The sequence below is a fragment of the Geotrypetes seraphini genome, chromosome 9 (assembly GCF_902459505.1).
Source record: "Geotrypetes seraphini chromosome 9, aGeoSer1.1, whole genome shotgun sequence".
Lineage (NCBI taxonomy): Eukaryota > Metazoa > Chordata > Amphibia > Gymnophiona > Dermophiidae > Geotrypetes > Geotrypetes seraphini.
In genome coordinates, this window is record NC_047092.1 from 109,453,024 (window position 1) to 109,479,174 (window position 26,151).

Below are 26,151 nucleotides of genomic sequence, written 5' to 3' on the forward strand. Positions count from 1 at the left end.
CTGTTGGAGAAAGGCCCCCTGTGGGTCTCACACTATGTTCTTCACCTCCACCTGTAATCCCCTAGCAAAAAAAATACCCACTCCCTCTTCTTGGAAGAACCAACCCTGGAAGCCTAATAAGAAACAGGAAACCTAGAGTCCCTCATTAACCATTCCCTGCTAAGTAGGAGGTGGGTTTCTTGGATAAGACACACAAACGCCCAAAGTCACCCCAGTTCTCAAGACAGCAGAATGCTTACCTGGAGAATTGAGCCCACATATATTATAAGACACAATTTTCAGCTTACCCCATGCTATCCCCAACCCATTAAATCAAAGAAAAGCACCAACATTCCCCAAGTATCCAACCCCCCCATCTGCCCCCCCCCTTACCACACCATGGGAATCCAACCATTTCTACCAACCGGGAAGGAAGAATCCGTCTCCCAGCACCCAAATTAATATCCAAAAATGTCACTTCTATCACATCCCCTTTATGTTTAATCATTTTTATTAATTTTTCCAAAGAAATTCCATACAACTCAAGCACACACATCCCCTTTATGTATACATCCCCCAGCCCTCCCAAATTTAACAACCATACATTCCACTGCTCCTCCTGACTACAAACTAAGGGATCAAACTATCTCCCTCAAACACTCATATTCTTCCTCAACCCGCAATACCAACCATAGGTGCATCCTTCCCACATACACACAATACCTCCCTCATATATACCCACTCAACAACACTATCACTACCTTCCCCCACCCTGTGCATTCATCCAATACACCCACAGTCACTTCCCAATTTCTACCCCCCACAGACACATCCCTTCAAATCACACTCACACCCCATAGAGGGGGCTATAGTAACCCGACTTAACTTGGGTCATAAGTACATCAAACAACATAGCCCAAACTGTTAGACCACTGACTCCCCATTAGAACAGAGCACAAGGTCCATGTGAAGAAGTGCGGAATGTGCCCAGGTCATGTAGATCCCCCAGCTGGTCCTGCCTCACAGGCCCTAGCCAGAGGTCAAGCTCTACATTTCATCTTCTGCCAGCGGAAAACTGCCAAACGTTGTCGAACATTCTGGGCCAAAATAGTCTCCTCTTCCTCAGCTGGATCTTGAATGCCCTATTTCACCAACAGCTCTCGGGCCTCACAAACAGATGTTACTTTAATATGCACGCCATTGAAAGTGACCAGGAGTCCAAAATGAAAGGTCCATCAGTATCTCATGTTGGCACAGGCCAATGCCTGGGTCACTGGCTTATATGTACATTGCTTCTGCAGAGTGGAAGCAACCAAATCCAGAAACAGCTCCAGGTGATGACCCTCCCAGGTAACTGTACCAAGCTCAAGGGCCCAGCGTAATAAATGCTCTTTCAAGTTGAAGCTTTGGAAGCATACTACCAAGTCCTGGGGCCACTCCGAAGATAGAGGTCCCAGAGTCCGGTGCGCCCGTTCAATCCCAGGCTTCAGGCAGTCCTCCTGCAGCAGCCATCGGACCAACCTGATCACCACCTCCCTGACGTCACAATAGGTATCTGTGTCAAGGACAAACTGCACCCTCAAGCTGTTCCGCTGGATGTGGGTTCTCTATGTTTCCACAGTATCTATCCAGGCCCCAGTTCAACCAGGTCCGATTTAAGATCTTGAATGGCCTCCTTCACCTGTGTCTCGACTGCTGCTATATTAGGCTTCACTGCTGCAAGCCATTCCCGCATGTCTGATTTAGTCAATGCATTCATAGCAGGGAGGCAATCAGTCTCCAGAATCTCTGTTCAAGGCACACTCATCTGCGGCTGCCACTGCTCATCCTCCCATCAATCCCACACCATGTGGCTTGAGATCTTTTCCCCAGTGCGAGCAGCAGCACTGTCTACAATCACTTTTTTTTATGCCATCCGTGTGCTGCTCCATACACCAACTCAGGGTCAGCTAAGGAAGCTCTGGCAGGGTGCTTCAAATGTAAGTATTTAGGGAATATTCGCAGGCATCGATCAGAGCTCAGCACTTAAGCTCCCATCTTGGACCAGTGACGTCACTTCCTCCGACAGCTAAGATTTAATGCTAAGAAATGTAAGGTTATGCATTTAGGCTGCAAAAAACAGGGGGAACCATACAGTAGGGGGTGAAGAACTTTTGTGCATGAAAGAGGAGCAGGACTTGGGTGTGCTAGTATGTGATGATTTTAAGGTGGCCAAAACTGGTTGAAAAGGCGATGGCAAAAGCCAGAAGGATGCTAGTATGCTTAGGGAGAGATATGGCCAGTAGGAAAAAGGAGGTATTGATGCCCATGTGTAAGACTCTGGTGAGACCTCATTTAGATTACTTGTATACAATTCTAGAAACCGCACCTTCAAAAAGATATAACGGAATGGAGTCGGTCCAGAAGAAGGCTACTAAAAATGGTTGGTGTTCTTAATCATAAGGTGCAAGGAAACAGACTTCAAGATCTTAATATGTATATTTTGCAGGAAAGGTGGGAGAGGGGAGATATGATGCAGATGTTTAAAAACCTACAGAACTCTGAGGACTTTCTTAAGAGATCAAACGCCACAGGTGACCCTTGAGGGGAGGAATACTGGCCTAGTGCCTAACCCTCAGTAAGCCTGGTTCTAAGAGAGAGATTGTAGAGGATCATCATTAAAGATAGTTTTCACAACAACCTGTGAACTGCATATATAATTTGCATATATTTGCTTGAGGAGAGAGCTGTTGATAAAAAGACTTCTTTGGATCGGTTTAGGACTTTTTGAGACTTTGGGGAGTAGCAAGTGAGAAAGAGAGGCCTGGGAAAACTGTTAAGTCAGGCCAAGCATGCTATACTTCAGGGAGGCGTGAATCCTCTCACCCTAACCTGAAAGAGCTCTTTTTTTTTTTTTTTTTTTATTAAGTTTTTTTTATTGAATTTTTTTTCCATTTAACAACAAGTGTCATAAATTTTCATACAATTATCTTAACAATACACTTGATATTTTTATAATATATTTTATATATAACATTTCTTGTCTTATTTTTCTTATGGTTTTATATATCATATAATTGTAATTATTTTTCTTATAAAGTTATACAATATATATATTGTAATGATTTTATCTATTATTATTTAAATATGAACCTTTTCCCCCTCCCTTTATTACGTTATTTTCATGTAAGAATATCATCTATTATAATATTTTATTTATAATATATGATAAAGAGAATAATTCCCTCCCCCCCTCCTTCTTTATACTATTTTCTTATCATGGGAAATTGAAATTCAAATATTGCAATATTCTGTTAATGGTCCCCAAATCTTCTTGAACTTATTCATATATCCTTTTTGTGTTGCAAATGCATGTTCCATCTTATATATATGGCAAACTGAGTTCCACCAGAAATTATAGTTCAATCTGTCCCAATTTTTCCAATTACGTGCAATTTGCTGTATTGCTATTCCAGTCATTATAAATAAAAGTTTGTTGTTATTTGATGAGATTTGACTATGGGCTCTCATTGTAGTACCAAATAGAATTGTATCATATGTCAAGGCTACTGGATTTTCTAACATCCTATTTATTTGGGGCCAAATTGATTTCCAAAATGTTAATATGAATGGACAATAGAATAAAAGATGATCTAATGTCCCTGCTTCTAGATGACAATGCCAGCATCTATTAGACTTAGAGCTATCAATTCTATGTAAACGTGTAGGGGTCCATAGAGCTCTATGTAAAATAAAAAACCAAGTTTGTCTCATAGATGCTGACATTGTACATCTTATCCTCCAAGACCAAAGTCGTGGCCATTGAGATGCATTAATTTGATGCTTAATCTCAATGCTCCAAATATCTCTAAGACCATTTTTTTTTTTTAATGTATAAATCCAGATATTAATTTATACCACATTGCGGCCTGGTGTCCCATGGAATCTATCTGAAAACATAAGAATTCCATACTATGATAATTATTAAGATTTTTCCATTCAGAGAACCCTGTCTGAATGGCCTGCTTCAATTGCAACCATCTGAAATATTGTGATTTATTTAAACCAAATTTATTTTGCAATTGTGAAAACTCAAGCAGTTTACCTTTATTTATTACATCTTCTAAAATACGAATTCCAGCCATCATCCAATGTTTCCAGATAATTTTAAAACCGCCAACTTTGATCTTTGGGTTAAGCCATATTGTTTGAGTCGTTGATTTAGTTATTGGAATAGGAGTTAGATTACTTATATATATTATAGTTTTCCAAGTATCCATTAATATTTTATGATCTTTATATAACCTTGGCATTTGAATACTTATCACATGACTCAGACGTAAAGGAAACATTAATCTCCATTCTAACCAGAACCAATCTGGTATATGTTCAATGGGTTCTGGGAGGATCCAATACATACCATGACGCATAATATAGGCTTGATGGTACCTATAAAAATTTGGAAAATTTACCCCTCCCTCCTCAATTGGTCTTTGTAAAGATACTAGAGCAATTCTGGGGTTTTTTCCAAGCCAAATAAATTTTGTTAATATTTTATCCAATTTTTTGTAAAAAGACCCCTGGAAAAAAATTGGTATCATACCCATTTGATAACAAACTATTGGTAAAATCATCATTTTTACAGTTTGCACTCTCCCCCACCAAGATATGCACAAAGGATTCCATTGCTCACACATTTCTGACACTTTTTGTAATAAATTTTTTTCATTGGTTATCATAGTTTCTTCTATAGTTTTTGTAATCCAAATTCCTAAGTATTTTAATCCTTCCTCTTTCCAAATAAAAGAAAATGAGTCAAATAAACTTTTTGTACAATGTACGTTGAGTGGAAGTACTTCTGATTTATTCCAGTTTATTTTATATCCTGAAAATTTTCCAAATCTTTCAATCAGTTCGAGTAGTTTTGGAATGGTTGTTTCCGGATTTCTCAAATAAAGTAATATATCATCCGCATATGCTGATAATTTATATTCTCTATCTGAATGTGGAATACCCTGTATCTCCTTTATCTGTTCTATAGCTAATAACAAGGGTTCTAAAACGATATCAAAAAGCAAAGGAGATAGTGGGCATCCTTGTCTAACCCCTCTTTGTAGAATAAATTTTTCTGAAAAATCATTATTAATATATAATCTAGCAACAGGGGAGTTATACAATGCCTTTATTATTTGTATAAAACCGGATCCTATACCAAACCATTCCATTGTCTGAAACATGAAGGACCATTCCACTCTATCAAAAGCTTTTTCCGCATCTAATGAAATAGAGAATGCTGGGTCATTGATGGATTTTGTCAAATATAACATGTGATGTGCCAATCTAGTATTATGAGACGAATGTCTTTGAGCAACAAAACCTGTTTGATGCATATCAATAATGAAAGGGAGAGCTTTAGCCAATCTTAATGCTATTGCCTTAGTTAAAATTTTTCCATCCACATTTATTAAAGAAATAGGTCTATAGTTTGATACCAAAGTAGGATCTTTATTTGGCTTAGGTAAAACTATAGTTATTGATTCAGCCATAGTACCTGTAATACAACCTTTATTTAGTTGTTTCTGATATAATTTTAATAAATAGGGCATTATGATGTTTTGGAATGATTTATAAAACTCTACTGTATAACCATCTCCACCTGGAGCGGATCCAACTCTGAGGGACTTCAATGCTGTAACTAACTCTTTTAAGGATATTGGTTCTTCTAAACTTCGTTTTATATGTTCAGGAATCTTTGGTCCATTTATTAACTTTAAAAATTCTATACCATCTTTTTCCTTTTCTGAATAGGGCTCGGAAGAATACAAATCTTTATAGAATTTTAAAAATTGTTTTATTATGGGATTAGTTTGAGATAACATTTCTTTATTTTCATTTTGAATTGCAATTATTTTTGTTTTTTTCCTTTTTGCTTTGAGATAATTTGCAAGCAATCTTCCCGCCTTATTCGAATTTCCATAATACAGAGCTTGTTGTACAAATAAATCTTTTCTAATGATTTTTGAAGAAATTTCGTTATATTTACCTTTAGCTTTTAACAATTCTTGTTGTGTCAAATAATCCCATTTTTCAATTAATTTTGATTCTAGAGACTTTATTAATTTTTCTAATTCTATAAATTGTTGTTTTTCTTTTTTTATTTTCATTGCTGAATAAGAAATAATTTGTCCTCTAGTATATGCTTTAAACGCATCCCATAAAGTCTCTATGGAAATTTCTTCTGTATCATTAATTTGAAAATATTCTTCTATTTTTTTTATAAGATTTGTACAAAAGTCATTATCTGCAAGCAATGTATTATTCAATTTCCATATAGGTCTGTTTATATTTTGATCTATTATTTTAATTTCAATCCACACTCCACCATGATCAGATAATACAATTGGATCAATGACAGCCTGTGTGACTTGATGTACTAATTGATTAGAAACAAAAATATAATCTATTCTAGAAAAAGAATTATGGACTTGTGAACAAAACGAAAATTCCCGACCATCAAAATGAAGTATACGCCAAATATCCTTTAAATCACAAGATTGCACCAAATTGTCAAGACCTAATGATTTTATAAATCTTCTCGGGCTTTTATCTATCAATGGATCCATCACAGCATTGAAATCTCCTGCCACTATTAAATTTGAAGTAGCCAGTGGAAGAATCAACTGTTGCAGAGTTTTAAAAAATTCATTTTGATTTGAATTAGGGGCATATATATTGAAAAGCGTCATGGTGGTATTTCCCATGTCCATTTCTATATATATCCATCTTCCTAAAGGATCAGCTGCCTTAAACTTAAATGAAGCGGAACATTTTTTATTTATTAATATTGCAACTCCAGCTTTTTTTCCTATTGCTGCAGAAAAGTAACATTGCTTGACCCAATCACCTTTTAGCTTTATGGATTCATTATTTGATAAATGGGACTCTTGTATGCAGCATATATCAGCGTTTTGCCTTTTCAAAAATAATAATGCCTTTTTTCTTTTAATCGGGTGATTTAGACCATTAACATTTAAAGAGATTATTTTAAGATCCATTTAATTTTAATGTAATATGTATTATAACAATCCCATCTGCAATGTTTTTTATGAACTTAATTTTCCCATAAATAAGATAGTTTGAGGAATTATCTATTTTACCCCTACCCTTAAAATTTAATACCCTCCCATTCCCTCCCTTCCCACCCCATTTGTATACGATCACTTGGAAACACAACATAGATCAGGTTTAACATTACTCCATTACAAGCTAAAAAATAAATTATAGTTTTATACTTATTACTCCATGCTAATAACATAGTATAATATATCCTTATACTAATATTTGTTATATTTATTTTCTCTTTTATTCATTTTCAGAAATATATATATATATATCTATTTTTTTTCCCCCTTATAATTCTTACCTTTCTTTATTTTACAAAAAATTACTCTAAAACAGAATAGAGCAAAGAAATGATTCTAATCTACAGGATTTTAACAGAGTTTCATATAATTCAATCAAGCCTGACTAAAAGCTTAGTTCCTAAGAACTTAAAGGCGTTACTAAAAACTTAAAAGCCTAGAAAGTGTTTATTAAATAATTATTATTAATCTGGATTCCTAAAATTGCAATATATTAATTGTCAGGTTAGTCAAAGTATCTATTAACCCATTTTTAAGTAAATAAATAAATTCAGTTTAAGTATATAGTGAAAGTCATTGGTAAATAAATATCCAATAAAATGCAATATCTTTCTTTCAAAATTATATGTGTAAAGTATGAGAAGGATGAGAATAAAATAGATGAGAAAAAGATATAGAAGAAATACAACATTTGAAGACAATTTTTTTTTTTTTTTAAAGTACTTCTATAATAAACTTAACGTTCTTCACTATCTTTGTCAGGGAACATGCCAAGAATGCATAACAGTTAGCTCAGTGTATCAGCTGGGAATGGTTACAAGCTTGTTTGCACATATGGCAAACATAAAGGAAGGGCTCAGCTGTTCTCCTCCAACTGGGTGGGAATTAACTTTCTGCTTCTTTTACTAATATAATTGTAGTCATTATGTTCCACATCTTAGCGTCTGGGTCTTCCGGGATATTCATAGCAGGGCAGATTCAGTTTGTAATTTACTCATGTGTTGGTAGCCTTCTATTCAGGATTTTTTTTTTTTTTTTTTTTTTAATGAGACACTTCCCAATCGACCACAAGTTTTCACGCAGGTTGCACTACTGTTTGTACTTCCTGTTGACACGCAGATCCCTTCTTCTACTCAGCAACTCAGCAAACATAGTATCTCTAGTGTTCCACCTTTCTCCATTTTTCTCTCCGTGAGCATATAATCCATGCTGCAAGAGGATATTTTTCAAAAATCTCCTCCATCTCGTCCCTTCAGCTGCATATATATTGAATTTTCCAGGTAGATCAATGTTCTTTTTTTTTTTTTTTTTCCCCTCCACAACATTCTGTTACTGACATGTTTGCATTCTTTTCAAGTTGTTCCATTTTCCTGTTATTTGCTTTTTTTAAAAAATTTCTAGCATTCTAAACTGTTTTTACAGTTTTTTAATGTTTAGATTATTTTGTATATAATAAATCAAAGTGAAAAGTTATTAATGTCTTCTTGTTATATTAAATATTTTAAAATATTCCCAAAGTTTCTTTTTAAGATGTCATTGGTTGTTCAAATGTTTCAAGGTATTCTGCTAGTTTTTTAGAATCATTAAAATTTTGTGTTTTATTTCCTAATGTTACCTTCATCACCGCTGGGTAGAGTAATCCATATCTTGCTCCTAGTGCTCGTAGTTGAGGTCTTAAATCAAGGAGTTGTTTTCTTTTTTGAGCAGTTTCTCTAGCAAAGTCTGGCACAATATGTATCCGTGCATCTTGACATCTTAGGTTTTTATTTGCTTTAGCTAGCTGGCATATTTCAACTACATGTTGATATCTTAGTAGTTTAAAAATAAAATTTCTTGGACCTTTTTGTGTGGTTGTTTTCTGTCCCGGTATTCTGTGTGCCCTCTCTATTTCAAGAGGCACCTTGGATTTTATAGGCAGTATCTTTGGGAGGAATTGTTCTAAGAAATTGATAGGATCATTTTTTTCCACTCCTTCCGGCATCCCAATAATTCTTAAATTATTTCTTTTTTCTCTATTAACACAGTCTTCCAGATCTTTCTTTAATATTTCCATTTCCTTCCAGGCTTGTTTGTTTTGTATAACCTCAGTATGTACTTCCTCTGCTCTTTCCTCTAAGTGTGTCATTTTGTTGTCAATTAGATCAACTCTTTTTGTTAATATAGCAACATCATCTATTGCTTTTTGTAGTTGTTTTTTGATCTCCAGTACTATATCCTTTATCTGTTTTATTTCTGCCATCATATCTTGATCTTCTGCAGGCAGTGGTACTCTTGATGGTGTCCCTGGTTCTGGCTTTGATCTTTTGTTACTGCTGGTTCCTGATCCTCCGGTTCCTGCATCGTTTTTATTTTGTTTGTTTGATGACATTTTCTTCTTATCAATCTTTTTTCCAAATAAAATTGAATTGTTGGAGTTTTAAATTTGAAATAGTAGCTTGTTTAGCCTGGAGCACAGCTCTTAACCGACCATTTCCTTGTGTGTCCAAGTTCTAGAATCCTGAAAGAGCTCCTTGAGAAGAGATCTCTGGCTGGTTTCAGCTTCTTAGTTTGAGACTGAATTCTGAGGACTTTAAGAAATCACAGGTGACCCTTGAGGGGAGAAATGCTGGCCTAGTGCCTAACCCTCAGTAAGCCTGGTTCTAAGAGAGAGGTAGTAGAGCAGTGTTCTCAAACTCAAACACTTTGCAGTGCCACATTTTGGATTTGTAGGTACTTGGAGTGCCTCAAAAAATGGAAATGCATAAAGACAACCGAAGCCTGGAACAAACATAAAGATGATCAGAAGAAATGTCACAAGGCGGTGAGGGATGCCAAACAGGATTATGAGGAAAAAATAGCCCAGGAGGCCAAAAACTTCAAGCCCTTCTTTAGATACGTGAAAGGGAAAAAACCTGCAAAAGAGGCAGTGGGACCCCTGGACGACCAGGGAAGAAAAGGGTACATCAAGAAAGATAAACAAATCGCAGACAAACTAAATTCCTTCTTTGCGTCTGTCTTTACGAAGGAAGACACCTCAACAATACCTGAAGCGGAGAAAGTGTTTCCAGGAGAAATAGAAGACAGCCTCACCACAGTTGAAGTGGACTTAGACCAGATATACTATCAGATCGACAAACTTACAAGTGACAAATCCCCTGGACCGGATGGAATTCACCCGAGAGTCTTAAAGGAATTGAAGGTTGAAATCGGAGAGTTATTGCAAAAACTTGCAAACCTGACAATCAGAACTGGACAGATACCGGACGACTGGAGGATAGCGAACATCACGCCAATTTTCAAAAAAGGATCGAGAGGGGAACCGGGCAACTATAGGCCTGTGAGTCTTACGTCGGTCCCCGGCAAGATGGTTGAAGCACTGATCAAGGATAGCATAGTCCGGCACTTGGACGCACACGACTTGATGAAACCCAGTCAACATGGATTCAGGAAAGGGAAATCATGTTTGACGAATTTACTCCAATTTTTTGAGACCGTAAACGAGCAAATTGATAGTGGAAAGCCTGTGGACATAATATACTTGGACTTCCAGAAAGCGTTCGACAAAGTTCCACACGAAAGACTTCTCAGGAAACTACAAAGCCATGGCATAGAGGGAGATATACAAAGATGGATAGGCAAATGGCTGGAAAACCGAAAGCAGAGAGTGGGCATAAATGGGAAGTTCTCCGACTGGGAGAAAGTGACTAGTGGTGTACCCCAGGGCTCGGTACTTGGGCCGATCCTTTTTAATATTTATATCAACGACCTGGAGGAAGGAACATCCAGTGAGATCATCAAGTTTGCAGACGATACAAAACTATGCCGGGAAATCAGATCGCAGGAGGATAGAGAGGAACTCCAGAGCGACTTGTGTCGGTTAGAAACATGGGCGGAGAAATGGCAGATGAAGTTCAATGTGGAGAAATGCAAGGTAATGCATTTAGGCAATAAAAATAAGGAATACGAGTATACAATGTCAGGTGCAACTCTGGGGAAGAGTGAACAAGAAAAGGATCTGGGTGTACTGATAGACAGAACCCTGAAGCCGTCGGCACAATGCGCGGCAGCGGCAAAGAAGGCAAATAGAATGTTGGGCATGATAAAGAAAGGAATCTCGAGTAGATTGGAGAAAGTTATAATGCCGCTTTATAGGGCAATGGTCAGACCACACTTGGAATACTGCGTCCAACATTGGTCTCCCTACCTAAAGAAGGATATAAAACTGCTGGAGAGGGTGCAGAGACGAGCAACAAAACTGGTCAAGGGTATGGAGAGACTGGAATATGAGGATAGACTTATAACACTAGGATTGTTCTCCCTTGAGAAAAGGAGACTGTGTGGGGATATGATCGAGACCTTCAAAATACTGAAAGGAATCGACAAAATAGAGCAGAGAAGATTATTTACACTGTCCAATTTGACACGGACTAGAGGACATGTAATGAAGCTAAGGGGGGACAGGTTCAGGACTAATGTCAGGAAGTTCTGCTTCACTCAGAGAGTGGTTGACACCTGGAATGCCCTCCCAGAGGAGATTATTGCGGAATCGACCATCCTAGGCTTCAAGAGCAAACTAGATGCATATCTCCTTAAGAGAGGCATATAAAGATATGGTGGACTATAAATTACGCCAGGTGTACACCTGGCAGGGCCTCCGCGTGTGCGGATCGCCGGACTTGATGGACCGAAGGTCTGATCCGGAGATGGCAGTTCTTATGTTCTTATGTCTTATTAAAGAAATGACAGTTTTCCATGAGGTAAAACTCTTTATACCTAGTTCATAAATCTTTCCTTTTGGCTTAGTCTTAATAATATTGTAATTTATAGCTAAAGAGACATATGATCAAGAAACTGTTTTATTTTAACTTATGTAATTATGATAAACATACTGAGGGCCTCAAAATAGTACCTGGCAGGCTGAGAGTTTGAGACCACTTTGGTAGGATTTTTCTGTCATGTAAGTTCTTCTGCACCACAGTATGGCTGGGAAACATCGTATCACCAAAGCTGCTGCTCAGGTTACAACTTCTGTCTTTGTGCAGACACAAATGTTACCCAGGCAGAGGGAGTAGTTCCATGTACAAGCTGTCTTCAGCTTGAATCCCTCATGAAGGAAGTAAAAGAACTGAGAGAGGAGATGGCAAGATTGAGAAGCATTCGTGAGAATGAGAGGTACATCGATGAAATGGTCCATGAGGTGTCAAAGATTTCCAGTAGTGGGGAAGAAGGGGCTGTGCTGAGGGAAGACAGCTAGACTCAGATTACTTAACCTGCAAGATTGGTACTGTGACTACCCCTAAACTAAAGAACTGGTATGCTATCCTGGAAGTGGAGGAGATGAGAGCATCCCAAGGAGAGGAAGGACCAGAGCTTGAAATCCCAAAAAGTACTGGATCCATGACCACTAGGAGGTGTAAGGTAGTGGTAGTTGGCGATTCCCTTTTGAGGGGTACAGAAGTATCCATCTGCAGACCAGACATGATGTCACGAGAGGTATGCTGTCTGCCTGGTGCTAAAATCCAAGATGTCACAGAAAGCTTTCCGAGACTCATCAAGCCTGATGGCTACTATCCGATGCTGCTCATCCACATTAACACTAATGATACTGCCAGGTATCCATGCGAATGTGTCAAAAGTGACCTTGTGGCTCTGAGGGAGAAGGTGAAACAGTCAGGTGCGCAGGTGGTATTTTCGTCCATCCTCCCTGTCGAGGGTAAAGGCCAGGGCAGAGAAGCTCACATCCTGGAAATGAATGCGTGGCTACGTGGATGGTGTCGGAGAACATTCTGGCTTCCTGGACCATGTGATGATATTCCAAGGGCTGCTGAGCAGGGATGGTGTGCATCTATAAAAGAAGGGAAGAAGTGTCTTCACCAGCAGGCTGGCTAATCTACTGAAGAGGGCTTTAAACTAGAAGTGATGGGGCAGGGTGATCAAAGCTCCTGGGTGAATATAAGCCCTCAGGTAAGTAAATCACTGAATATCTCTACACGGATAGGAAAAGGAGGCAACGTCTGGAAATCAGTATATACTAATGCTCAAAGTATAAGAAACAAGCTTCTAGATCTAGAAGCTGTGATGGAAGAAGAGGAGTGGATATAGTTTCAATCACAGAGATATGGTTCACAGAGAACAATGACTTAGATGTAGTTATACCGGGTTATAATATGCTCAAGAAAGAGAGGTCAGGAAGAAAAGGAGGAGGCGTAGTGTTATATGTTAGATTATATTAAAGCCAAACAATTGCAGGATCTGCAGGGCAAGGAAGAGGCAAAGGGGATCAATTTGGAAAGAGGGAATGGTGAATATATTTACATTGGTGTGATATACAGGCCTCCTTCACAGATAGAAGTAGATACAGATTTAATAGTAAACATTCAGAATATATCTAAAAAAGGGGAAGTCTTGTTAATAGGTGATTTTAACATGCCAGATGTTGATTGGGGTAACCCTATTGCAGGTTACCCCAATCAACATCCTACCTAAACAACCGCCTCAACCAAGCAACCTCAACCAGACATAGAAAAACGCACTCCCTATTCACACCTCCCCCGATCAAAGAAGTAAAACGGACAAAACAATACGATGGCCTCCTAGCCATTCAAGCCGCATAACTAGATAACCAAATCTCCAACCTACTGATAGCCACCTCAGACTACAAGATTTTCAGAAAAGAAATAAAAACTATACTCTTCAAGAAATTCCTGAAACAGTCCTAACTTTACCTACTCTTAACAACTCTAGAAATGACAAATGATCTACTCTTTACAACTCTAGAAATGACAAATGATCTACTCTTTACAACTCTAGAAATGACAATTGCTCTTCCATTGTAACCCCCATTTATAAATCTTTTGTAATCCACCTTGAACCTCAAGGTAATGGCGTAATAGAAATCTCTAATGTAATGTAATGTAAGTAGGGAGATTCTGGATTCTCTACAAAGAGAACTGTTCCAGCAGTTGGTAATAGAATCCACATGGGATGGGGTCATACTGGACTTCGTGCATACAAACACGGAAAGTGTTTCTGATGTTACAGTGGGTGATCATCTGGCATCCAGTGATCTCTGCATGGTACGGTTTAATATTAAGATGGGTATAGAGAGGGCTTATTCAAAAGCAAAGGTTCTAGACTTTTAAAAAACTAATTTTGTTTGGATGGGGGTTTACATCAAGGAATTATTATCTGGATGAGAACGTCTGGAAAGAGTGGAATTGCTGTGGGCAAAACTGAAAGGAGCGATTGTAAGGGCAACAAACCTTTTTGTGAGGCAAGTAAGTAAAAGTAAGAAGGCCACTTTGGTTCTCAAAAGTAGTAGTTGAGAAGGTAAGGAATAAGAGGTTAGCTTTCATAAACTTGCAGAAAGAGGAAGACAGGCAAAAATATCTGGAAAAGTTAAGAGAGGCTGGTCATGTAATCAGGAAAGCAAAGATGCAAATGGAAGAAAAAATAGCTGACACGGTAAAACGGGGAGACAAAACATTTTTTAGATATATTAGTGATAAGAAGAAGTGCAAAAGTGGCATTATGAGACTCAAAGGTGAAGGGATGAATATGTTAAAAAGCTGATAAAGAAAAGGCCAAATTGCTTAACAAATATTTCTGTTCTGTGTTCACAGCTGAAGTGCTGGGAGCAGGACAGCAGAAGACAAACGTGAATAAGGATGGAGGAGTAATAGACCCTGACTGATTTTCAGAGGGTTGTGTTCGTGAGGAGCTAGCTAAAATTAAGGTAGACAAAACGATGGGGTCGAATAGTGTACATCCTAGGGTGCAGAAGGAACTTAGGGAATTTCTGATAGCTCCGCTGACTGACCTTTGCAATGAGTCTCTAGAGTCAGGAGTGGTACCGGAGGACTGGAGAAGGGCGGATGTGATCCCTCTCCACAAAAGGAGAAGTAAGGAAGAAGTAGGGAATTACAGGCCGGTAAGCCTGACTTCTGTGTTAAGCAAATTAATGGAAACACTTTTAAAACAGAGAACGGTCAAGTTTCTGAAATCCTGTGGATTACAGGACCAGAGCCAACATGGATTCACCAAAGGTAAGTCTTGTCAAACAAATCTGATCAACTTCTTTGACTGTGTGACCAGAGAAATGGATAGAGGATGTGCACTAGCAAAGCAAAGCCTTTGACATTGTTCCACACTGGCATCTAATAAATAAATTCAGTGCCCTCAGGATGGGTCCCAAAGTGAAGGCTGGGTTAAGAACTGGTTGAGTGGAAGGCAACAGAGGGTAGTGATCAATGGAGATCACTTTGAGGAAGTGGATGTTACCAGTGGTGCACCTCAAGTTCTGTTCTTGGGCCTGTTCTTTTTAACATTTTTATAAACGGTATTGCTGAAGGGTTGTCGGGTAAAATTTGCCTCTTTGCAGATGATACCAAAATCTGCAATAGAGTAGACATGGCGGCTGGTATGAATAACATGAAGAAAGACCTGGCAAAGCTTGAAGAATGGTCCGAAATTTGGCAGCTAAAATTTAATGCTAAGAAATACAAGGACATGCATTCAGGCTTCAAAAATCCAAGGGAACGGTATAGTTTAGGGAGTGAAGAACTTATGTGCACGACAGAAGAGCGGGACTTGGGTGTGATTCTGTGTGATGATCTTAAGGTGGCCCAATAGGTTGAAAAGGTGACAGCAAAAGCTAGAAGGATGCTAGGTTGCATAGGGAGTGCGATGGCCAGTAGGAAAAAAGGAGGCATTGATACCTTACTTAGAATATTGTGCACAATTCTGAAGGCTGCACCGTCAAAAAGATATAAAAAGGATGGAGTCAGTCCAGAGGAAGGCTACTAAAATGGTATGTGGTCTTCATCATAAGGGGTATGTGGACTGACTTACAGATCACAATCTGTATACTTTGGAGGAAAGGCGGGAGAGGGGAGATATGATAGAGATGTTTAAATACGTATGCAATGTAAATACGTATGTAATGTAAATGCGCATGATTTGAGTCTCTTTCATTTGAAAGGAAACTGCAATGAGAGGGCATAGGATGAAGTTAAAAGGTGGTAGACTCCGGAGTAATCTAAGGAAATAGTTTTTTACAGAAGGGTAGTAAATACATGGCATAGTCTTCTGGTACAGGTGTGGAGACGGACTGTCTGAATTCAAGAAAGTGTGGGACAAGTATGTGGGATCTCTTAGGGAAAAGAGGAGATAGTGGATACTGCATATGGGCAGACTGGATGGGTCACTTGACCATTATCTGCCATTATGTTTCTATGACTGAGCTCAGCTTGGTCTTCTCCATCTCTGTCTGATGGTGGATGGTCATAATCCACTCTTCTCAGAATTTATCTGCTGCTGACAATTTAAATAAAGCAATACCTAAAACTACTTAAAACAAATATTAATATAGAATAAGAGACTACCATAAACAAACAAGACTATCCTAATAAGCTAGCACTCGGCCTCTGAATATCTGGCTCCTAATCCCTTCTTTTCTCCTTTCAGCGGTTAGTCATTACAGCAGAAAGTTTGAGTATCTGCACACACCTTCTGTTCTCTGATCCAGTTCACGCATCAGCTGAAAGTTTCTCTGCAGCTCGCATGGCAGGTTTTCTATACCTAAAACACAAATGCTCATAGTCAGGAAGTATCAATGTCAAAAAAAGCTAAATTTTCAACTCAATATGCAGCCAGAGTCGCAGCTGAATTAAATCCAGATATTTAGTGCCAGTATCCAGATAGTGACTGCCTGGTCAGTGTTGGCATTATTCAGAAATAGTGATAGCCAGCTTACTGTATATATTCAAATAGAAACAGATTTGTGGGGAATGGTGTCACGTGTCCAGGGCAGGCCCAACATGCGAGGCAGGCAGCTGATTCCTTCCTGGGAGGAAGGGGGAGTGAGGAGTCAGCGGCGCATCTGAACTGTGATCAGCCCTGCCTTTGGTTCCAATCCTGGTCCCGCTAGACCAGCTGGCAATGAAGAAGCTAGATACCGCAGGAGCCTTCCCTCTTGCCAAATCGCTACAGACTCTGCTGCTCTTGATCCCGCCCCTCAAAATCAGGAAGTAACTTCAGAGGGGGGGGGTGGGATCAAGACCAGCAGAGCCTATAGCGATTTAGCAAGAAGGAAGGCCCCTGCAGCATCTGGCTTCTTCATTGCCAGCTGATTTAGCAGGACCAAAGGCAGGGCTGATCGCAATCCAAATGTGGCACTGACTCCTCACTCCCCCCTCCTCCTGGCAGCTGGCAAATAGCATAGACGACCACCACGGCCACTGCCGGGAGGAATCAGCTGCCTGCCTCACATGTCGGGCCTGCCCCAGACGAACAACTCCGCTTCCTACAGCCAGAACCCCAGGTAGGTAGTGTTGGAAGTGGCAAAGGGAAAGGGTGATGGGGACAGATCATGGAGGGAGAGAGAGAGATGAGGTGTTGGAGGAAAGAGGGGAGAGGATATACTGGATGGAAGGGGCAAGACAAGAGATACTGGTTAGAAGAGTAGAAATAAAGAGAGAAAGAAGATGGGGGAAGAGAGGGAAGAGTTAGCATAAAAAATTGGAGAATAATAGGATGAGGAAGATGGAAAGCTGTAAATAGAGGTAGATAGAGATGCAGAAAAATAAATGGAGGAAAACTGAAAGGAGAAGATTAAAGGTCTAAGAAGGATGTAGGAGAGGAAGTAAAGGAGAGAAAAAGGCAGATAGAGATGCAGAAAAATAAATGGAGGAAAACTGAAAGGAAAAGATTAAAGGTCTAAGAAGAATGTAGGAGAGGAAATAAAGGAGAGAAAAAGGCAGATAGACGAAGACCCTGAAAGAAAATTAAGAAAAAAAGATAGAAGAAAGCAGAAACTGGAAACTGGGATAAACATGAATAAAATAGACAGACAACAAAGGTAGAAAAAAAGTAATTTTGTTTTTAAATTCATGAACAGAAAATGCAGTTGTATTGTAAATTTACACTGCTTTCTTTTCATTTTCCAAAGTGTAGGGTGCTGTTTCTCTTTCTCTGGTGTTGAACTTGTCACAGTCCATACCCCTGAATAGCACAGCGAACCCTGTGACTATAACAAATAATGAGCTGGCACGACCCCCACTGACTTAGGGAACCCTTCAGGTTTAAAGTCTGTTGTCTGTTGCATGCAATAGGGCTGCAGGTAAGTATTCCCTTTCCTTCTGAGAGAATAAGGACTCAGACAACAAAGCAGGTTTCCAGCTTTTATTCTGACCAAGAGCCAGATTGTGGTTAAAGCTCACCACTATCTTGCAGTGCAAAAACACATCAAAACAATTTCAAGAAAAATAGGAAGCACAAAAAGAAAATGGCCAATAAACACAGGCTCTCAGTTAAAGTCAGAATAGTTGAGAGTTCAACTGCTGGTTCCTAGACTTAAGTTTTAAGCTATAGTCCTCTTCACGAGGACAGCCTTGAGAATAGGTTAATTAACCAACTTTGTAAATCCCATGGAAAGGTTTCAAATGGAGTTCTTCCCACAAGCAGCATAAGATATTGTCACAAACAGTTTTGCATTCAACATGCCCTGGAAATTCTCATAGACCTCAAAGAATGATTATCCCAAGACAAACAGGCAGCGTATTCTCAACATGTGGGTGATATCATCCACGGAGACCCGTAGCGGACAGCCTCGCAAGCAGATTTGCATGTAGAACTTTCAAAGAGTTCACGAGTGCTGCACTATACATGCGCAAGTGCCTTCCCACCGAACATAGGTCGTGCGTCTCCTGTGAGGTATCTCAGTTCTCTGTGGAGCCAAGAAGCACCTGTTTCTCAGCTCTGCCGAATTTGAGTTGCCTTCTCGCACCGCGGCGTTCTTTTTTCTTAATTTATTTTCCTTTAGTTGCTGTGCGGCGCATCTCTTAAAAAAAAAAAAAAACCCACAAAAAAAAACCTTATTTTTTTCTTCCGGCGGGTTTTGTCCGGCAGAGCTTGGGCTCAGGCCCTGCCGCCGGTCCTCGTTTGGTTCCAGCCGTATTTTTTTCTATGTCCCGGCCTCTTACCGGGTTTAAGAAGTGTAGCCAGTGTAATCAGGCGATTTCTCTCACCGACCCCCATCGTTGATGTATCAAGTGCTTGGAGCCTGAGCATTGTCCCGAGTCTTGACCGCGCTGTGCTACCCTTCAAAAACGAGCTCTCCGCAGATGTCGTACCAAGATCCTCAAGCTCTTTGGTCCTATGGAGGCGTCTACTGAAAAGACCTCGACCTCCGTGGCGGCCTCGTCATCCTCGGTCAAGTCGCCCTCGTGCTCGAAGGCCTCATTTGCTGCGTCTCTGAAGGTCTCATCCTCAGGCAAGTCTCCTCTTTCCTCCGCAGGTACGCTACCTAAGAAGCCTCCAGCTGAGTCTCAGGCAATCCAGGCAACAAGTGCAGTTGTGCCAGCCTCTACGAGACCTCCTTCAAAGCGTGCCTCCAAACATAGGTAATATTCATCTTCAAGGTCGCCCTCTATGGAGTGCACTGCTGCATCTTCCAGAACAGAGTCATTGGTCTCGGTGCCTGTCTTCGAGGACATGCTGCAAGCCATCTTGACCACGCAGCTTACCTCGGTTTTGGCCAAGCTTGCCCCTGCCTTGGCCCTGCTTTCTGCGAGCCAATCTGAGCATACTGTCGTAGCACCTCGAGCAAAATCTCTGCAGTCTCGACCTCTGTCCTCAAGTGACTCCTCACCTCGTCCTTCCAGGTCTGTGTCTCCTGCTACTTCATCCTGTCCAAGACGTGGTGGAGAAGCCTCGATCGAGCCCTCACTCAAAACATTCCTCATCCTCAAGGCACCTGGCTTCAAAGAAGACTAAAGAGTCTCCTAGGAAAAGTACCGAGTCTCATATGCCTCATTCCTCGATGCCTATCGAGACCCCTTCAAAATCCAGGCCTAGGTATCGAACCCCAAAGCTTTCAACGCCTCGTACTTCTCCGGCTCCAGGCCCTTCCAGGTCCCGGACTCCTCTGTCGAGGCCTCCTACGAGGGATCCTCGTTCACCTGTTTCTACGAGGCACGAATCGAGACCTTCAGTTCCTCATACTCCTTGAACTTCTTCCCTCGAGGCATCTTAAACTTAAGCACTCAATGACTCCTCCAATGTCAAGTGGGGATTCTTCTGTGACTCTTACGTTGGATATGGACCTCCCTTCTCAATACTCCAGGAAGGCTTCTCCTTCTTATTCAACGGCGCCTAGATCTCGCTCCCCTTCTCATGAGGACTCTTTGACTTCAAAGTCCACCTCTTTTTCAAAATTCATTTTTGACATGAGTAAGGCTCTTCAAGTTGATCTGCAATCTGAGTCTATGTATACTCCTGAGCATTTGGCTGAGATGGAATTACCACATTCGCCAAAGGACACTATGAGGCTTCCTGCTTAGAAGCAAACTTTTCTCAGGAACCTTGAGACTCCTTATTCAATCCTGGCTATCCCCTCTAAGATGGAATCTCGTTACCGTACGGTTCCTTGTAAGGGATTTGAGAAGTCACAATTGTCACACCAATCCCTGGTGGTTGAATCATCTATTAAAAAATCTAATTCCACCAAGGTGTATGCCGCAGTCCCTCCAGGCAGAGAGGGACGCACGATGGATAAATTTGGACGTCGCCTATATCAAAATACCATGATGGTGAATAGGATCCTAAATTACAACTTCATGTTCACCTCTTATCTCAAATATTGCATAAAGACCATGCCCTATTTTTGAACACCGGTTGCCTGCATTTCAACAACTTCAGCAGACTCTCTCTCAAATCCATCTCTTTATGCTTCAAGCCACTTATGATGCATTTGAGATGTCATCTCAAGTCACTGTTTTTTCTGTGGTAATGCGTCGTCTAGCATGGCTTCACATTGTTGACATGGACCCTAACTTGCAAGATTGTCTAGCCAATTTGACATGCCAGGGTAATGAACTCTGATGACTCCATAGAAGCTGCCATCAAACGTCTCTCGGAACATGAGTGATCATTTGCCTCTTTTATTCAACCTAAGGAAGGCTAAACCTCCAACTTCCAAGCCTTATAGGCCACCTCCACGTAGATATACACAGAAATCTACTCTGGCTTTCTCTAGAACTTGTCATAGGAAGCCTCCACAACAGTAGTGTCAGCAAAAGCCTCAGACACCTGCTAAAGCTAAGCCGGCTCAGTCTTTTTGACAATCTCAGTCTGAGCATACCAACATAAACATAAGAACATAAGCAATGCCTCCACTGGGTCAGACCCGAGGTCCATCGTGCCCAGCAGTCCGCTCACGCGGCGGCCCAACAGGTCCAGGACCTGCGCAGTAGCTCCCTATCTATACCCCTCTATCCCTTTTTCCAGCAGGAAATTGTCCAATCCTTTCTTGAACTCCAGTACCGTACTCTGTCCTATTACGTCCTCTGGAAGTGCATTCCAGGTGTCCACCACACGCTGGGTAAAGAAAAACTTCCTAGCATTTGTTTTGAATCTGTCCCCTTCCAATTTTTCCGAATGCCCTCTTGTTCTTATATGTTTTGAAAGTTTGAAGAATCTATCCCTCTCTACTTTCTCTATGCCCCTCATGATCTTGTAGGTCTCTATCATGTCTCCTCTGAGTCTCCGCTTTTCCAGGGAGAAGAGCCCCAGCCTCTCCAATCTTTCAGTATATGAAAGGTTTTCCATGCCCTTAATCATTCGTGTCGCTCTCCTCTGGACCCTCTCAAGTATTGCCATATCCTTCTTAAGGTACTCCAGGTGCGGGCGCACCATTGCCCGATACAATGGCAGGATGACTTCTTTTGTTCTGGTCGTAATACCATCCTCCTTCATCCATCAGACTTCTCTCCTCCCCATAGGAAGTCAACTCCATCACTTTTATTAACAATGGGAGCACATTACATTGGACCTCTGGATTCTCACCATCATCCGAGAGGGTTACTCGCTTCAAATTCCACCAGATCTCCCTCCAAGAGAGTTTCCTTCCAACATATCGCAACTTTCCCTTCTTCTTCAGGAGGCTCAGGCTCTTCTTCACCTCAGGGCGGTTGAGGAGGTTCCTTTTTTACCAATGGAACACAGGTTTTATTCCCATTATTTTCTAGTTCCAAAGAAGACGGGGGATTTGCGACCTATCCTGGACCTCAGAGCTCTCAATAAATTTCTTGTCAAAGAAAAGTTTTGGATGCTCTCTCTCCCAACACTGTATTCCCTGATGGATCAAGGCGATTGGTTATGCTCCTTAGATCTCAAAGAGGCTTATACTCATATTCCAATTCATCCAGCCTCTCGCAGATACCTAAGATTTTGGTTAGGGAATCTACATCTTCAATACCGGATGCTTCCTTTCGGCCTCGCCTGATCTCCCAGAGTCTTCACGAAGTGCCTGGTGGTGGTGGCTGCAGCGGATGCGGATGCTGATCTTCAAGTCTTTCCATATCTGGACAATTGGCTCATCAAAGCATCGTCTCAACAAGAGGTTATTGTAGCGACCCAAAAGACTATAGTCTTTCTCCAAGTCTTGGGTTCAAAGTCAATTTTCCAAAGTCCCAGTTACGTCTCTCTCAAACTCTACAGTTTATCGGAGCTGTCCTGGACACTGTTGAACTCAGAGCATTCCTTCCTCAATCATGTTAGGATACTGTAATTCACCTTTATTAGCAGGTGTCTACACTCACGTCAATTTCAGCAAGACAAATGAAGATTCTTCTTGGTCACATGGCCTCTACAGTTCACGTGACTCCTTTTGCCAGACTTCAACTCAGAATTCCTCGGTGGACCCTGACGTCTCAGTGGCAGCAATCTTGCAACCCACTCTCTCAACACATTACAGTGATTCCTTCATTGAGACAGTCTCTCCACTGGTGGATGCTCTCTTCCATTCTTTCCAGAGGTTTAATGTTTCACACACCTCCTCATCAGAAGGGTCTCACGATAGATTCCTCAGCTCGATGGGGAGCTCATCTCGATGGTCTCCGTACTCAAGGCCACTGGTCCAGCACAAATCGTCAATGTCACATCAATCTGTTGGAACTCAAAGCGATCTTTAATGCTCTCAAAGCTTTTCAGAACCTTCTTCACGACCAGGTAGTCCTAATTCAAACAGACAACCAAGTCACCATGTACTATGTCAACAAGTAGGGAGGAACAGGATCTCTCCCTCTTTGTCAGCAAGCTCTGAAACTCTGAAGCTCTGGAATTGGGCAATCCTTCACAACATCTTCCTGAGAGCTGTCTACATCCAAGGGCAGCAAAACTGGCGAACAAATTGAGTCGTCTTCTACAACCTCACGAATGGACACTCAATTCCTCGCCTCTACATCACATTTTTGCTCAGTGAGGAACTCCTCAGATAGATCTCTTTGCGTCTCCCCACAACAACAAGCTGCTTCAGTTCTGCTCCAGGATATACTCTCCTCATCGAATCGAGGCAGATGCTTTCCTTCTGGTATGGACGAATCAGTTTGCCTATACGTTCCCTCCATTCTCTCTGATTCTCAAGACTCTTGTCAAACTCTAGAAGGAGCATGCCACCATGATTCCAATAGCTCTTCGGTGGCCCAGACAACCCTGGTACTCCCTTCTACTTCAACTCAGCAGCAGGGAGCCTCTACTTCTACCAGTGTTTCCCTCTCTGCTTACACAGAGTCAAGGATCTCTACTTCATCCCAATCTGCAGTCTTTATACCTAATGGTTTGGTTCCTCTCAACCTAGCTGCCACTCTACAGTTATCTCAATCTGTACAGGATATTCTAGAGGCTTCCAGGAAGCCATCCACTAGGCAGTGTTACACCCAGAAATGGGCTAGATTTTCTACTTGGTGTACTACTCATCACAAGGAGCCGCAATCTACCTTCTTGTCTTCAGTTTTGGATTACCTGCTACACTTGTCTCACTCTGGACTCAAATCCACATCTATTAGAGTCCACCTCAGTGCCATTGCTGCTTTTCATCAGCCTATTGAAGGGAAGCCTCTCTTGCTCATCCTGTGGTTTCTAGATTTATGAAAGGACTTTTCAATGTCAACCCACCTCTCAAGCTGCCTCCAGTGGTTTGGGATCTCAATCTTGTTCTTACTCACTTGATGAAGCCTCCATTTGAACCAATAGATTCAGCTCATCTTATATTTCTCACTTGGAAAGTGGTTTTTCTCATTGCACTCACCTCTGCTAGATGAGTCAGTGAGCTCAAAGCTCTAGGGGCAGACCCACTTTTCACAGTTTTCCATCATGACAAGGTGGTCCTCCTTACTCATTCAAAATTCTTACCTAAAGTGGTTTTGGAATTTCATCTCAATCAATCCATTGTCCTTCCAAAGCCTCATTCTCATCCTGGAGAAATAGCACTTCATACTCTGGACTGTAAGCGTACTTTGGCTTTCTATTTGCAATGCATTCAACCTCACAGAGCTACTCCTCAACTTTTCATCTCCTTCGATCCAAATAAGTTGGGGCATCCTGTTTCCAAGTGAACCATCTACAACTGGATGGCTGCTTGCATCCCTTTTTGCTATGCTCAGGCTGATCTCCCTCTGCAGGGTCGTCACAGGCCATAAAGTTAGAGCTATGGCGGCGTCTGTAGCTTTCCTCAGATCAACTCCTATTGAGGAAATCTGCAAGGCTGCCACTTGGTCCTCGGTTCATACATTCACCTCTCATTATTGTCTGGATACTTTCTCCAGAAGGGACGGCCATTTTGGCCAGTCAGTTTTACAACATTTATTCTCTTAATTTGCCAACTCTCCCACCATCCCATTCTGGTTAGCTTGGAGGTCATCCACATGTTGAGAATATGCTGCTTGCTTGTCCTGGGATAAAGCACAGTTACTTACCGTAACAGTTGTTATCCAGGGACAGCAGGCAGATATTCTCACAACCCACCCACCTACCCTAGCTATCTGAACTGAGGTACCTCACAGGAGACCACGACCTACGTTCGGCGAGAAGGCACTCATAAGAACATAAGAATTGCCCCTGCTGGGTCAGACCAGTGGTCCATCTTGTCCAGTAGTTTGCTCTCGCAGTGGCCCTCAGGTCAAAGACCAGTGCTCTAAATGAGTCCAGCCTCACCTGCTGAGGAGTAGTGGCTCGTGGCCAGTAAGGGGGGACATGATAGTGCAGTATTTTGTGGAGTTTTTCTACAAAAGCGCCTGCTTTTCGTATGATTCTGGGTAACTCTAGTTAGATACAAGCATATATGTGTTAGTTAAGGCCACGCCCAATAGAAGCGTACGAAAAATTGGTGAATAAAAATCTGAATATGGATGTAGCCAAGGCCAGAAAAACACACTACAGATTAATATTAAGGAAAAGCATAATATTCTTTTTATGCATTTTGCTATTAAGCCAGACCATAGGGGAAATCAGAATACATTTTTAGAGGTATGAAACTACCTCCATGTTTCTTTCTCTTTTGTTCTCTGTTTTTCTGTATCTTCTGCTTGGCTTTACTCCATTTTGTGTTCAGCCTATGTCCCTAGTCTTTGTTCAGGTTTTCCCCTTTTAGTCTCGTGGTTTTAATTGATACCAGATGTGCCTTAGGCTGGTTAGGAAGAGCATATTAGATTACGTATCCCAAACTGAGATATAACATGCATTAAATATGAATGACATATAATGTGTGAAACTATGAAAGTTTGGGGCCCCTGAATGTGTGATATGTGGTAATATGAATGATCTGTAAAAGAAGAGGTACTTAAAGTGAAATGTTTTATATAAGGAACACTAAGGAAAAATCCTAAGGCAACATCTGGAAATAATTAGTCAGAAACTGCTGTATCAGTCTCTAGCATAGGAAGGGGGGCATTGGTAGCCCACACTTAGGAATGTGTCAGTTTCTGTAAAGTTCAGAGAATGGAGGGGGGAAATATCCCTCCTCCTTTGTCTGATACTGACAGGAAGGGCTAAGAACTTTTCAGCAGGTTACATAGATGAAAAGTCCGTAGTCTCTTATTAAGACTTGGGGGAAGCCTCTGCTTGCCCTGGATCAGTAGCATGGAATGTTGCTACTCTTTGGGTTTTGTGCAGGTACTAGTGACCTGGATTGGCCACCGTGAGAACGGGCTACTGAGCTTGATGGACCAATGGGCTGACCCAGTAAGGCTAGTCTTATGTTCTTATGGATCATGGTAGGAGGAACCAATGGACAGCA

General features: G+C 41.0%; 1 protein-coding gene across 1 annotated transcript in view; it reads right to left on the minus strand.

Moving 5' to 3' along the window:
• Window positions 1-26,151, minus strand: part of ING5 (inhibitor of growth family member 5) — a 517,953-nt gene that overhangs the window by 421,535 nt on the left and 70,267 nt on the right. The window contains exon 2 of the mRNA XM_033958242.1: window positions 16,587-16,658. Coding sequence (XP_033814133.1) covers window positions 16,587-16,658 — 72 coding nt within the window. The remainder of the gene's footprint in view (window positions 1-16,586; window positions 16,659-26,151) is intronic.